Source organism: Balaenoptera physalus (genome assembly GCF_965194825.1).
Source record: "Balaenoptera physalus genome assembly, chromosome: 18".
NCBI lineage: Eukaryota > Metazoa > Chordata > Mammalia > Artiodactyla > Balaenopteridae > Balaenoptera > Balaenoptera physalus.
Genome location: NC_138899.1, coordinates 65,233,747 through 65,249,588, shown reverse-complemented (window position 1 = coordinate 65,249,588; position 15,842 = coordinate 65,233,747). Strand labels below are relative to the sequence as shown.

Sequence of the window (15,842 nt, the reverse complement as noted above, 5' to 3'; positions counted from 1 at the left end):
AAAAAAAAACAAAAACCAATGCAAGATATAGCACAATCAGTTTGGAACAGGGTGACTTGCCTTATTTATTATTAATAAAAGTGAATGCACTTATTTATATGTAATATAATAAATATTATAAGTACTATTAACAATCTTGTTCTTCTCAGATACAACAGTTAATAAATCTGATGACTCAGTTTGAGAAAGAGACCATGTTGTCAATAAGCGAATGCACATTTTGGGAAAGAATAAGCAGATTCTGTCCAAAGTCTGTCCTTGTGACCGATTCAGAATTGCATACATTTCAATTAAGGTCTTAGGCGTTGTAGTAAGTACAAAATACATGGTAGGTTATATGTTGTTAATGATTAAAGAAAAGAAGAAGATTTGGAAGATTTAGTAATTTTCTCTCAGGCACCTGTTAGAGTTAATATTTGAAAAAGAATGAGGCTGTTTTTCATCTGATGACTACTCACACCCTTGTAATCAGTGGTTAATTCACTTTAAAGTAAATTGTTGACACTGAAGCCCAGAATAGTTTATATGTCTTAGGATAGTTACAGCTCTAGAACTGTTTCACATGAAATTTCCCCAAATCTTTAATGTAGATATAGTGCATTCTTGCATGCTTTGAGCTCTAAGTTGTAGTATTATGGGGGAATAAATATGTATAACTTATTCTACAGCATCCAGAGCTGGCATCCCATCCATCCATCCATCCATCCATCCATCCATCCATCCATCCATCCAGTAGCTCTTACTTGCCTGCTAGGTTCCAAGGCACTGTGCCAGGTCTGGTGGATGTGGCAGTGAACCAGCAACCTGGGCTCAGCTCTCAGGGGACCTACAGTCTTGTTCCCTGAGTGCAGACTTTTGATGTTGATACTGACGGTTTTAAGAAAAAGAACCAACCATGAGGAAGACCATGGTAACTTGCAAGGGCTGTCTCCCAACGCTGTGAGTTCCCCGTGGCTGCAATTATTTGAGCAGAAGCTGATTCACTCTTTGCCAGTGGTGGAGTTGGGGAGACGCTTATGAAAAGTTTTCCCAAATTCGAAAAAGTCTAGCTGTGTGACTTCTGCGAGCATTCCTTCCTATCTGACTCTAAGAATGTATCATTCTAAATTGCTTTTACATTCTCAATAAAAAAAATACTAGGGAGATTAACATACAAAAAATATTTCCTGTGTAGGTTAAACATTTCAAAGTGTGAATGAAATGAAAGATGGGCAGCAGGCTTCCCTGGTGGCGCAGTGGTTGAGAATCTGCCTGCCAATGCAGGAGACATGGGTTCGAGCCCTGGTCTGGGAAGATCCCACATGCCGCGGAGCAACTAGGCCCGCGAGCCACAACTACTGAGCCTGCGCGTCTGGAGCCTGTGCTCCGCAACAAGAGAGGCCGCGATAGTGAGAGGCCCGCGCACCGCGATGAAGAGTGGCCCCCGCTTGCCGCAACTAGAGAAAGCCCTCGCACAGAAACGAAGACCCAACACAGCCAAAAATAAATAAATAAATTAAAAAAAAAAAAATAGATGGGCAGCAATTTTTTGCGTGTGTGCTCAGCTGTGAACCTGGGTAAGTCTCTTTGTTCTCTGACCATTTAAGCCGAGGTTATCATGCTTGTTTCTGCCTTGCTGGGATATTGGTTACACTGCTCAGGGAGCCTCCATTCCTGAAGATATTTATCATAATTATAACAACAAAAATAGTGAACATTATTGAGCGCTTACTGTGTTCCAAGTACTCTGTTATATCCTTTCGATTCATAATGGCAATGAATCCTCACAACAGTCCTATGACGAATGTATTATTATCGCCATTTTGGAGAGGATGAAACAGGCTCAAAGAGCTCAAGGTACTTGCCCAAGTTCCCACAGTTAGAGGTCAAGCTGGGTTTGAACGTAGGGCCACCTTGATGCCAAGGCTCATGTTCTTTGCCACAGTCCTGGTGGTGTCTTTCAGGCGTCACGGGGCTCTTAAAACCCCTCATGGCTGTGGGATTCCAAGACATTTGGTGGAGAGCCCAGACTCCCTTGGCTCATAATGTGTGTCAACTCTGCCCACATTCACCAGGGATGCTATGGTGAATCTCCCGTAGACAGGCAGCTATGAGGTGCAGCACCTTTTTAATTTTTCACAACCTGGTTTTTTTATAGGCATAAACTATAAGGCAAATCACTTTCCAACCCATCTACGCTCCATCAACATCCCACATTCCTGCCAATACTTGGTACTTCCCAGCTCTCTTATTTTTCCAGTGTAGTAGGTGCAAAATTGTATCTCATTGAGTTAATTTGCATTTAGGTGATCACCAATGATTTTAAGCATGCTGTTGTATGCTTATTTTTGTGTTTCCTTTTCTGAAATTACCTGTTCATATCCTTTACCATTTTTCTATATTGTAGTTGGGTTTTTTTTCTTATGTTTGCAGTCCATATCTAGTATAAATCCCTTGTCAATTTTGGATATTACAAATATCTTCTCCTTTTCTGTCCATTATCTATTAACTATCTTCATGATGTCTTTTGTTAGAAAGAAATCCTTAATTTTGATGTATTCAAATCATCCTTTCCCATTGATTTGTAGGCCCCTTCTCTCATTTATTAAATCTCTGAGCTCTCTACTCCATTCCATTGGTCCATTTATCTCTATCAAACTGTTTTCATTACTACGGCTTTGAAATGTATCTTATTATGTAATAGGGCAAGTTCCTCTTCCTTACCATTCCTTTTCAATGTTGATTCAGCTTTCTATAGACTTCTATTACTCCAAATCAATATTAAAGTAAGTTTATTAAATACTTCAAAAAATCCAACTAAAATTTGATTATGATGGTACTGAATCTATAGATTATTCTGGAACAAATTAATGTCTTAATAATATTAAATCACCCCATCCAAGACTATAAAATGTCTTTCCATTTATTAAAATCATCTTTTTTCCATTTAAATTAATTTTATTGTATATTGGAGTTTAGTTGATTTACAATGTTGTGTTAGTTTCAGGTGTACAGAAAAGTGATTTAGTTATATGTATACATATATCCATTCTTTTTCAGATTCTTTTCCCATATAGGTTATTAGAGAATATTGAATAGAATTCCCTGTGCTATACAGTAGGTCCTTGTTGATTATCTATTTTATATATAGTAGTGTGTATTTGTTAATCCCAGTCTCTTAATTTATCCCTTGCCCCTACTTTCCCCTTCAGTAACCATAAGTTTGTTTTCTATGTCTGTGAGTCTGTTTCTGTTTTGCAAATAAGTTCATTTGTATTATTTTTTTAGATTCCACATATGTGATACTTGTCCTTCTCTGTCTGACCTATTTCACTTGGTATGATAATCTCTAGGTCCATCCATGTTGCTGCAAATGGCATTATTTCATTCTTTTTTATGGCTGAGTAATATTCCATTGTATATATGTACCACATCTTCTTTATCCCTTCCTCTGTCGATGGACATTGAGGTTGCTTCCATGTCTTGGCTATTGTACATAGTGCTGCAACGAACATTGGGGTGCATGTATCTTTTTGAATTATGGTTTTTCTCCAGATACATGCCCAGGAGTGGGATTGCTGGATCATATGGTAGCTCTATTTTTAGTTTTTTAAGGAACCTCCATACTGTTCTCCATAGTGGTTGTACCAATTTACATTCCCACAAACAGTGCAAGAGGGTTCCCTATTAAAATCATCTTGTGTAATAGACTACTTTAGTAAAACATTAAAGTTTTAAAAATAGAGATCTTGTATGCATTCTTGATTAAATTCCCATGTTTTATACTTTATTGCCATTAAACAAAAATTAATAGACTTTTTAAAGGCAGGTTTAGGTTTCCAGAAAAACTGAACAGAAAGCACAGAATGCCCATAAAGCCCTTCATCAGACAATCCCTCACCAGGTTCCCCAGTGATTAATATATTGCCCTGGTATGATTTGTTATAACTGATATGTTATCGTTATTAATTAGAGTCCATAATTTATATTAAGGTTGACTTTTTGTGTTGTACAGTTTAATGGCTTTTGTCAAATGTGTAATGTTTTGTGTCCACCATTGCAGTAACATACAGAATACTTTCACTGCCCTAAAGTCCTCTGCGCATCACGTATTCATCCTTCCTGACCTCCCACCTGCAACCTCTGGCAACCACTGATCTTTTTATCGTCTCCCTAGTTTTGCTTTTTCCAGAATGTCATATAGTTGGAATCTATAGTATGTAGCCTTTTAGACGGGCTTCTCTTACTTAGCAATATGCATTTAAGATTCCCCCATGTCTTTTTTGTGGCTTGATAGCTCATTTCTTTTTTTAAAAATTAATTAATTAATTTTATTTTGGGCTGCATTGGGTCTTCGTTGCTGCGCGCGGGCTTTCTCTAGTTGCGGCGAGCAGGGGCTTCTCATTGTGGTGGCTTCTCTTGTTGCCGGCTCTAGGCGCGTGGGCTTCAGTAGTTGTGGCGCATGGGCTTAGTTGCTCCGAGGCATGTGGGATCTTCCCGGATCAGGGCTCGAACCTGTGTCCCCTGCATTGACAGGTGGATTCGTAACCACTGCGCCACCAGGGAAGCCTGATAGCTCATTTCTCTTTATCTCTGAATAATATTCCATTGTATGGATGTACCACCGTTTATTTATCCATTCACCTATTTAAGGACATCTTGATCAATCCCAGTTTTTGGCAATTATGCATAAAGTTGCTGTAAACACTCACATGCAGGTTTTTGTGTGGACGTAAGTTTGCAACTCATCTGAGTAAATACTTAGGAGCATGAATGCTGGATAGTATGGTAAGAGTATGTTTAGTTTTGCAAGAAACAGCCACCAAACTGTCTCTCAAAGTGGCTGTACCATTTTGCATTCCCACAGGCAATGAATGAGAGCTCCTGTCACTCTGCATCTTTGTTAGCATTTGGTGTGTCAGCGTGCCTGTTTTCTTACTGCTGAATTGTAAGCACTTTTTGTTTATTTTGGGTACAAATCCTTTATCAGATATGTTTTTCAAATATTTCCTCCCAGTCTGAGGCTTGTCTTTCAATTCTTAATTCTTTTCTTCTCTGAAAAATTTAGAGAATGCAAAATGGTAAGTGTTTGCAAGAGTCACAGGGAAGGAAGTATTTAGGTCATGTGATCAACGCATGGTTATGTGGTTCTAATGGAAGGTGGATGTCACTGAGTTAGAGGCTGTGTTGGGCAGATGTCAGAGGGGTTCACGGTGTTTTTTAAACATTTTATATTGGGGTATAGTTGATTAACAATGTTGTGTTAGTTTCAGGTGCACAGCAAAGTGATTCTGTTATACGTATGCATGTGTTGATTCTTTTTCAAACTCTTTTCCCATTATGGTGAGTTTTTTTCCCCTCATATTTTTGTTCTCATTGGGAAGGGTGATATTTGTGGTTATGAGAAGTTTAAAATGTAGATATGGGGGGAGAGGCCATGTGATGTGAACTGGACAAAAGAGAGCGGGTGATCAGGCAAAGAGGTGGAAGTGGTTTGGGGACCTTACGAATGCTGGGGCCGTGTGCTCGGGGCACGTTGGGGTTTTGTGCACGCTGATGAGCTCTGGTGCTCATCCCAGCTGCTCTGCAGTCCAGTGTGGTACCAGAACCAGTGCAGAGAGCGGCTCTGCCTCAAAGCTGCCCCCAAATAATCCTAAGAACAGGGAAAATGAAGCAGAGAGTAATTAAGGTTGAAAATAGGAAAAAGGCACCAAACTGTGTTTGGATATTCTGGTTCTGTAGAGCTTGCTTTTCAGTGTTATTTTCTCATATATTTCTGTGTGATTAGTTAGCATTTTGGCCATTTCTATTAGTTGGATTTAAAAAATAATAATAAAACAAGAAGAGTTGGGACTATGCCATGTTTTTCTCTCTAGCCTTCAGCCTGGGATAACTAGACAGGGGAGGCCGGTCCTCACTAAGCCAGCATCATGTTTAGGAATTGGCAGCTGTAGTCAGTGGGAGAAATCAACCCAAGGGCTGCAAGCCCAGGACATGTGCCTCTCCTCCTTTACCACAGAGCTGTGGGCATCACTGATTTATTACAACAGGCTTTCCTGGGAGCTTGGCCTTGACCTACAGGGCTTCTCTGAGTAGGATTTGAGGGTGCTGCTTCTAATTTATCATAGTTAGTTCATGCCCTGGTCAGCTCCAGCCGCTATGACAGAATACCACAGACTGGGTGGCTTAAACAACAGAAATTTATTCTCACAGCTCTGGAGGCTGGGAAGTCCAAGATCAAGGCACCAGTGGATCCGCTGTCTGGTGAGGGCCTGCTTCCTGGTTTGTAGACAGTCAGGTGCCTTCTCCTTGTATCCTCACATGGCAAACAGAGAGAGAGAGAGAGAGATCACCTTTCTAATGTCTCTTCTTATAAGGGTACCAATCCCATTCATGAGGGCTCCACCCTTGTGACCTTATTACTTCCCAAAGGCCCTACCTCTTATTACTCTCACAGTGGGGATTTGGGCTTCAAAATATGAATTTGGTGGAGGGATAAACATTCAGTCCAGCACAGACTATGCAAAGAAATGTATTTGTCATCCCCGAACTACCTCAGAAGGACCCTCTGGCTTGGCTCAGCTCTGAAAACTCCCATGGCCTCCTATGAACCCAACAAGTCAGGACCCTGCTGGTTGCTGGATGACATGGCCGGACAGACGTGTGGGCAAGTGGTGTAAATACAGTGAATACGCAGGGAAGAGACTCTGACAGATCACAAGCCCACTTAGGAGGCCGTGAAACCTGAGGCCGGGAAAGGGAGCTCTTTCTGGGCTGGGCCGACTACTGCCGTGGCTGTGATCCCGTGCGGGTGCACTGCTGTGTCGTCTTCATTTCTGACACGCCGTCCTTGTGGCCTGAGCCCGCCACGTCAGAAACGTCTGCTGTTGGTCACATGGAAGCCACAATCTGGGAAAAAGCATGAGCCGCTGTGGAGCTGTGCAAGGGTTATGAATGGGAGCGGGACGGCAAGGCTGGGGAATCCGGTAAGTGTTTTAAGTTGTGGCTTTAGACAAATTCTGCCCAAGGGAGGGGCTGGGTTGGGGGCAGGGGAGGGCCGTGTGGTCTCTGGGGAGACCCTGAGGACCCCAGGGAGGCGCCTGTGAGGGGAAGCCACATGGATACATCAACACAGTCGATTCTCATTCTGTGTTCAAATGGCACATTAAAGCAAGTGATCACCTTTTTGGGGGGGGTGGAAGGAGGAGGGAGGAGAGGTAAGGGGTGGAGAGAGCAACAATTAAAAGAGTTTTAAGGCATTTGGCGAATCTAACATTGCAAGTGGCCCTTGGCACGGTGGTTTGTGGGGTTCACGTCCTGCCCTTGGGGGCCCAGCTCTCAGAGCAGCCCCGACTGTGGGTCCTGGGAGGTTGTACCTCCACCTTCTGACCTGCTGCTGAGACATTATGGGGAGGCCCCAAGTGACGATGTGAGGAGGTTATTTTACAAGCTGAGGCAGAGTTCCCAGCACACACATTCAGTTAACGCGCCCCTACGGGAGATCAGGAGGCGAGAGGAGGTCGGGGTGTGTGGGAGTGAGATTTTAAAACATTATTTCTCTTTTCAAAACACTAGTGATGGTGGTTAATAGTGATGTGATTTGCTTGGCAGTGGAGTCTGTGGATGCTGGGGAAGGGGGGCCACTCAGAGAAACCTCAGATCCTGGCACGGTCCTGGAATGTTTATGGATGCCTAAGCCAGAGACCTAATGTCCGTAGGAATAGCAGTGACAAGCACAGATTCAGCTCTCAGTAAGAACCCAGCAGGCCAACTGGGAAAGGCGGTGTGGGTTCTGGGCTGCAGACACGAGGCAGAGCCCGGGGAGGCCCCCGAGGGAGCCTAGTGGGCTGGTCTTTTGGATGATGAAGGCTTATCAGTCCTGCTGGCTCTTTAGCGGAGGGGTTGAGGTCTCTGCGGACAAGTCAGGGCTATCACAGAGTCACGCACCTTAGGAGCAATGCCGCACCTTAAAGGCCCACTGCATCACCCCCGGGAGCAGACTCACTGCCGTAGCACCCACACCTGATTGTTCATGAAGACATGGGGAATTTCACACATGGTGGGCTCCCTACAACTTCTTTATTGGGCTTGGCAATGCATATAATGATGTGATGGTGGTTTATTCTGAGGAATTACACCTCGAGTCAAAACAAAGACCTAGGTGCAAGACGTCAAGGAGTAGGAACCATCAGGCACAAACACCACTTACCCTAAATGAGGTTCATGCCTTTATTTCCTTCAATGAACTCAGGGGTCCCTGGGGGCCAGCAAGGGGACAGGGTGCAAGGCATGCCTACCTGTCTGGGAGTGGCTTTCCCTCACTGCTTTGGCCGCCACCCAGTCTCAGCTGGTGTATCCAGTGGTTTCCACTGGCAGACAGCTTGTTCTCCACCTTCCTCAAAGGCAGGAGTCCCTTATGGTCAGCACATGGCAGACTACACCCTGCTCATGCTACACTGGGTAGATGCAGGAGTTGTCAGCGCTCATGTGGTCTGGCAGCTGGGACGAGATGCCAACTGGGGAGCCTGGGTACCCTGGGCTCCCCTCCCAGTCCATTGGTTTACAGTTGCATCTGCCATGTTGGTTGTACCTAAGCCATTCCATTATTGTCTCTATAAGTTCTTTGCATGTTGCCACAACTTACCAATCTATTACTTGCTTTTTCTGTACCATCCAGAACGTGTTTATGACTTTGGGATACAGCAGATGTTTATTTCCTTTAGAGGAGATAGCCATATGCTTATTGGTAATGGGATAAGCATGTTGACAATTATAAGTGATTTTGAGAAAAACGTGTCTACAAGCAAAAGAATGGTTTTGGTGGAAAAACTTTATCTTTTTTAAAAATAATATTTATTTATTTATTTATTTGGTTGCACCAGGTCTTAGTTGCGGCTCACAGGCTCCTTAGTTGCAGCAGGTGGGCTCCTTAGTTGTGGCATGCGAACTCTTAGTTGCGGCATGCATGTGGGACCTAGTTCCCTGACCAGGGATCGAACCTGGGCCCCTTGCATTCGGAGCGAGGAGTCTTATCCACTGTGCCACCAGGGAAGTCCCACTTAGCAGTTTTAAGCACAGCAAACAGGTGTTCATTCATGCCTCTTAAAATGTAGGATGAGGCATCATTTACAAAAAATCATTTCATGTATCTCAGACTGGACAGTGGATTACCCTTACCACCTATTGTTTACCCCAATCTGGATTTAGATTCATTTGCATTTTCCAGTACAACTGGCTTCTCATCCTGGAAGCAGGGTGGTGCCGCTTTCATTTGGGAGCATTTCATTGAAAAAAATGCTACCAAAAATACTTAAGAGAATAACAGTGAGATAATGTCTTGGGTACTTGCGGTTTGGATTTTCTGGACACTGTGTTCCATGAGCATGGGAGACATTCTTTCTTGTTTACAGCTGTATCCCCAATTCTGAGAACAGAGTCTGGCATGTAAAAGGTGCTTAATACATATTTGTTGCATGAGTAAATGAATGAATGAAAGGAAGAATGACTCTTTTAACAGATACTTTGTCAACTCACCCACCCCCCAAAAAACAAAGAATTCAAAATACTACACAGATCTTACTTGTTACTCAAAACCTCTTCCCGACGAGATAAGAAAAGAGCGGTATTTGAGCCATTCTACAAATAAGAAAAAAGAAATACTTTAAGAGCTTTGTCCTTGGTTTCCCAGGTGGATCCATTGTAAAGTGGGGTCTCCTGGATTCTCATCCTGGGCCCCAGGGGGCTGGACCACGTGCCCTGGTGGGGAAACTGTGAACCGCCACTTGTCTGCCAGAGGCAGCCTCCTATCCCACGCCAGCCCTGGGGCTCTGCCTCCTGCCTGTCACCTTGGGGGAAACAGGCCTCCCCTCGTGTACCCATCAGGCCTGTGGCTTCTCCTGATTCCACCGAGGGGGAGGGGCTTGTGGGGACCAGGGATGGATGCCTGGTTTCTAGACTCAGGAGTTAACAGGGAGCCTGGAGTCAGGAATAAGGGCCAGGCGATGCTGGACTTCTTTGTCAGACAGACGCAGAGAGCTGCCCCTGGGCCACAGTGGAGGACAGGAGCGAGGCCCCGCCAGCGGGAGTTGCGTTCCGCAGCCCCTCGTGGTGAGTCCGCGAGCCGGATCACGGCCGTGGTCCTACAGCTGCCTCCTGGCTCTGCCACGTTGCCACACACTAAGTCGCCTGGGTCCAGTCTTTAATATCTTTACACCTCAGTTTCCTAATCTGTAAGGCGGCAACAATAAACCCATCTGAAGTTGTATCTAAATGAAATAAGCCATAGGAAAGTAGTTTGTAGGGCTTCCCTGGTGGCGCAGTGGTTGAGAGTCTGTCTGCCAATGCAGGGGACACGGGTTCGAGCCCTGGTCTGGGAAGATCCCACAGGCCGCGGAGCAACTAGACCCGTGAGCCACGATTACTGAGCCTGCTCGTCTGGAGCCTGTGCTCTGCAACAAGAGAGGCCGCGATAGTGAGAGGCTCGCGCACCGCGATGAAGAGTGGCCCCCACTTGCCGCAACTAGAGAAAGCCCTCGCACAGAAACGAAGACCCAACACAGCCATAAAGAAAGAAAGAAACCCAAAAGTTTAAAAAAAAAGAATAAAGATGTTAATCTGAGATCACAAAACGATCTTTAAAAAACAAAAAGTAGTTTCTAAATTATGAAGTTCTAGAAAATATATTCTTGTTTTTGGTTAGACTTCTTTTTCTTTTTAATGAGAGCCAACTTTTACTGGCTAAGTGGCATGCTAAGCCTTTTATAAACATTATCTCATTTAATCTTCATAATCATCCTGCCAGATAGGCAAATGTTCCTCATGGTCATGGCCGAAATATTTTAATAGAATAAAAATGTAAAGAAAACCCCAAATACCTGTGATTGCACTCCGATGAGTGGAATAACTTGTTTATTTCACTTTTCTTTCTATCCTCTGGGATGCCAATGCCAGTGAGGTGAGGAAGAAGGTTCGGGAAAGGTATGCGTGTACCAGGGGAGTGCCCAGGTCTGCGCTCTGGCCACTGACTCTTGGGACAGTTGGGGTGGGGTGACGGGGCCAGCAGCCATCATGCCATCCACTCGGAGGCCAGGCCCGGCATCCTGGCAGTCAAAACGGGAAAAGGGTCAGGAAAGAATTGGCCACCTCCAAGCCCAGGAGAATGGCGGTATAAAAAAAGAAAACAGTGGTTCCCGTTTTAAGCCCTTACTGTGTTCTAGGCACTGAGCTAAGATTCTTATCTGTATTTCATTAATCCTCATGCCACCTGGAAGGCAGGTGCTGGCTATGGTTCCTACTGTATAGATCAGAGATGGAGGCGTAGAGAGGTGATTTGCCCTAAAACACTTCTAGGAAGTATCAGGCCCAGATGTGAACCTGGGTGGACTAGCTCCAGGCCCTTGAAGCCCCTCCGTCTTCCAAGAATAATGGAGCCCATTGAGCGTCTGTTTTGCCACCCATCTGCTGAGATTTCTCCCTCTCTCAGAGGGGTCCCAGCCTAGAGGGGTTTGTCCCCAGGCAAAAAGAAAGGGCACGTCTCTAACACCACTGGTAGCTTGCTATTCTCTGGGCAGCCAATTAGACGCAATTGAGCACACAAATGATAAAAAATGTACATTTGCTGCCTGCGGTGTCCGCCCAGGCAGTGCCGTTTGTTCGATTGTGTGGGTTCAGGTACTTCAGGCCACAAGGCGGTGGATTTTAGAAGTCAGTTTCTTTGAGAGCTGAGTGAACCCCCAGGGCAGGTGCAGGACCCCAGGCCTTGGTCGTTCTTTCTCCCATTTCATCCCAGCCCATAAGCAAAAAAGTCCAGACAGTCCCACAAGATGCCTTCCAGGGCTGGCTCCTGGAGGAGACAGTCAACTGCATGGATATTTTGGGCTTTTTTGTTTTTGTTTTTGTTTGGTCGCACCGCGTGGCATGCGGGATCTTAGTTCCCCGACCAGGGACCAAACCTGTGCCCCCTGCAGTGGAAGCGCGGAGTTCTAACCACTGGACCGCCAGCGAATTCTCTGCATGGATATTTTGGAAAATTTGGAGAGGGGTGTCAAATATAGGTGCTGGAGTCAGCAAACCTGAATCCCAATCTTGGACAAATTACTTACATTGCAAATCCCTAGTTTCCTCAGTCTGTAAAGTGGGAATTGAGACCTACAGTTAACATTACAACAGGATATGGTACAAGTGGTGAATCTTAATTTCTAAAACCTCTGAATCCTTCTCCATGCCTGTGAGGACTCAGGAGCCCAGTGGACTTTTCTGTTAGTTATCGTAAAAGCTGGGGATTGAAAACTGGTTTGAACAAGGGCAAAACCTGCTATCAACAGGAAGGTAAGTCTACTGGAGAAAAATAACCCAGTGCAAGTACTGGGAAGTCCTCCACCCATTGGGAAGGCCATGGCCACAGCTCTGGGGGTTCAGGCTGAGTGAGCTGAGCTGCACAGGTGGTGGCCAGAACCCTCTGTTCTGAAATGCCTGGGGGAGAGTAAGGCCAGCCCACCAAATAGGGGAGCTTTGACCAGAGGGAGGACAGACCCAGCCTGGGATGCAAATTTATGCAAATGAGCCGGTGGGCCCAGGAGTCCAGGCACTTTTTTCCCACCTCAAGAGCAGCATCGTTCTGATTCCTCATTGTCTCTCTGGTTTGTTTCTCCCTGTGTGTGTTCCCCTCTGCAGGCCTGGGCAGAGTATGCGTTCCATCTCATAGGTGAGGCAGCTGGGACTGCACAGAACTGGCTGGAGAACTGGGCGATGCTGAGGGTGGACGTCTGGGCCGACTGCCTCTGCCAGCGTCCCCTCCTGGGAGAGGCAGGATGCACACAGGCAGGTGTTAAATGCTACGTGCCAGACGCTGGCGGGCTGGGGTTACACTGAAAGAAACACACGGGTGCAGTGATTACACAGTGAAAGAAACACACAGCCCCTGCCCTAGAGAAGCACACAGTTTAAGGGGAGACATATGTGCAAATGAATATCCATGTAAAATTCTATCATGGCGCTTTGTACAAAGGCCTCCGGAAGACAAATGAAGGAGCAAATAGTCATTTAGTCATAACGATCCTAGGAGATAGGAATAACTGGCCCATTTTTCAGATGAGTAAACTGAGGTTAGAAACATTTCCTTCCTGCCTGCCTGCCTTCTCTCTGTCTCTGTCTCTCTCTCCCGCTCCCATCCCCACCAGTGCACCTTTCTTTTTTCTCCTTCTTTTTTATTTCTTTCATTAAACGAACATTTACTGAGCACCTCCCACATGCCAGGCACTGTGCTGGGTGCGGGAGTGGGCAGTGAAATACACACGGTCCTGTCTGCGTAGGGATTTACAGTCCAGCGGGAGGATAGTCAGCACACAAATAGCATTAAAAGCAATGTAATTACTATGATAGTACGGAAAATAAAGGGCACAGTGAGAGCACGAACTGGAGCTGTGTCTAGTGTTGACTGTGTTCACACAGCTGGTGGGAATCAAGGCTCCGTCACCTGACTCCTGCCCGCGATGTGGTAAGGAGGATACTTAAACACCTCCCTGGGTAAGTCGTGATCAGGTACTTGCAGAGGCCACAACTTCCTGGACCTATGACTGTGACTTTAGGAAAAATTCCCAGCTGAATAGCGGCATAATTTTAATACTAGATTGTAGGCTGCTCCTAACTGGCGTTAGCCAAGGGGCTCCAAGCAGCCCAGCAGCTGGGCATCCTGGCTTTAGCATCAGTGGGGCCCGGTTACTCCGAGTTTAGATGAGCCTGTCCAGCCGGTGGGTGGGTGGAGGACACAGGAGGAAAGAAGAGGCCAGAGGTGGGCTTGATCCTCACCAGGGTGACCGCAACACAGGCCCAGTAACATACATCCAATTGCATGCTTGTCTTTCCTGCCCTGCTTCTAAAACACATTTTCAGAACACGTTTGAGAAATTCTTATTGGTCAGAAGGCAAGGTAAGCCTTTCCCACGGAACTCAGCAGGAAGCTGGAACAACATGCATTCTGGGTGTGTTTTAGATTTAATTAATTTGCCCGAGAATATTTAAATTGCTTTCTCTCTCATATGAGTGAAATCCACATGATTTCCAATCAGTTTCTATGGTTTTCTTCCTCTGTTCAGATACGTTAATTAGCTTCTCTGTTCATTTTGGAGGTTGGTGCCTTTTTCCCTCCCCTTCAAAGTTGAGCCCATATTAATTTAGTTTTGATTTCAACCATGTTTAAAAATAGAGCAAAAAATTATTTTGAGTAGCATACAATCAGGCCTGTAGGTGCTTAAGGGGTTTGTCACAGGCATCTAGATTTTCATTACTTTTCTCTTTCCTGGGCTGAAGATGTGGCTGTGATCTCCCGTCTTATCTTGCAGCGAGGTGAGTCGGTCTCAATTTTCTTTATAGTATTCAGCTTCACTTAAAACCCTTGGCTCTTTGGCCTGCCAGGCAATCACATGCTCTGGAAACCACCAGGACTCTCCTTAGGGTAGGCCTAGGCAAATACACCTTCATGAAGAGGAAGATTAGTTAAACTTTTTTTTTTTTTTTTTAATTTTAACATCTTTATTGGAGTATAACTGCCTTACAATGGTGTGTTAGTTTCTGCTGTACAACAAAGTGAATCAGCTATATGTATACATATACCCCCATATCCCCTCCCTCTTGCATCTCCCTCCAACCCTCCCTATCCCACCCCTCTAGGTGGTCACAAAGCACCGAGCTGATCTCCCTGTGCTATGCGGCTGCTTCCCACTAGGTATCTATTTTACATTTGGTAGTGTATATATGCCCATGCCACTCTCTCACTTAGTCCCAGCTTACCCTTCCCCCTCCAAGACACGTTTTTTATTTAGTGGTTGAAAAGCATGAAAATCCCAGACGCCCTCATCCTAAGACACTGGGAGCTATCATTTAATGCTGTTCCAAAGAGTTGATGTTTTCCATCCAAGCGCCCTCCTCGGGGCTGCTCAGCTACAGCCCAGGATGACAGCGGTGGGCACAGGACTCACCCAGGCAGAGGACAGCCCTGTGTCTCTGGTTCTTACCTTGTTTTATTCCCAGGACAGAAGTGCTCAGACTGGGCCATGCTTTTGCATCGCCTGGGGGAACTTGTAGAAAGTACAGGTGCCTGGGCCCCATCCAGCCCAAGTGAATCAGAGTCTCAGGGTAGAGCCCAGATGTTGGTATTTTTAATACCTAATGGGCAGCTGGGTTTGAGGAGCACTGACTGCTTGAAGACCTGGTAAAAATGGGGTGATATGCACTGAATTATGTCCCCCAAAAAAGATATGTTGAAGTCCTAACACCCTAATTCCTCAGAATGTGGCCTTATTTGGAGATGGGGTCTTTGCAGAAGCTGTCAAGTAAAGACGAGGCTGTTTGGATGGACTTGATCTTGGACTTCTGGCCTCCAGAATTGCAGATAATAGAATTCTGTTGTTTTAAGCCACCAATATGTGGTACTTTGTTACAGCAGCCCCAGGAATCTAATGCAAGCGATTATCACCCTATGTTTAGAGGTGCCCATGCCTGCTGGGAGTGCCAGGGAGCTGCTTGGGAATCACATTTGGATGTATCTGAACCAGGGAGCATCTCTCACAGACACCCTCCCCCAGCCGAGGGCCTCATCCGAGGGCTATGAGGACAGGCTATAAAGGCCTATCCCTGTGTAATCTCGTCTACTCCGGCCATCGTTTCCGGCTCACTCAGTCCTGCCCTTTCTCCGCTACAGATCTTCTGTTTTGCCTCAGGAATTAGGACTTCACCCACTCCTTAGGAGGTTAAGCTTTGAGTCTTTCCATGCTCCCTGCTCTGGCTGCTGACTCCAGTGACCCTTTGGCTGGTCCTCCCTACACCCACATTCTTTCCCGGTTCCTGAAACCCCAACAGGGGTTGAG

General features: G+C 45.5%; 1 protein-coding gene across 2 annotated transcripts in view; it reads right to left on the bottom strand.

Annotated features, from left to right (window-relative positions):
- Positions 1 to 3,543: 3,543 nt before the first annotated feature.
- The window catches only part of FAM124A (family with sequence similarity 124 member A), a 169,929-nt gene continuing 157,630 nt past the window's right edge, over positions 3,544 to 15,842 (bottom strand). Inside the window, exons 4-5 of one of the 2 annotated variants that reach the window (XM_082434458.1) lie at positions 9,560 to 9,615; positions 6,162 to 6,295 (exon numbers count right to left, since the gene is read on the bottom strand). In XM_082434458.1, coding sequence (XP_082290584.1) covers positions 6,274 to 6,295; positions 9,560 to 9,615 — 78 coding nt within the window. In that variant the 3' untranslated portion in view covers positions 6,162 to 6,273. Of the gene's footprint in view, positions 6,296 to 9,559; positions 9,616 to 15,842 lie in introns of both variants that reach the window. The other variant, XM_082434456.1, reaches the window with a different exon arrangement.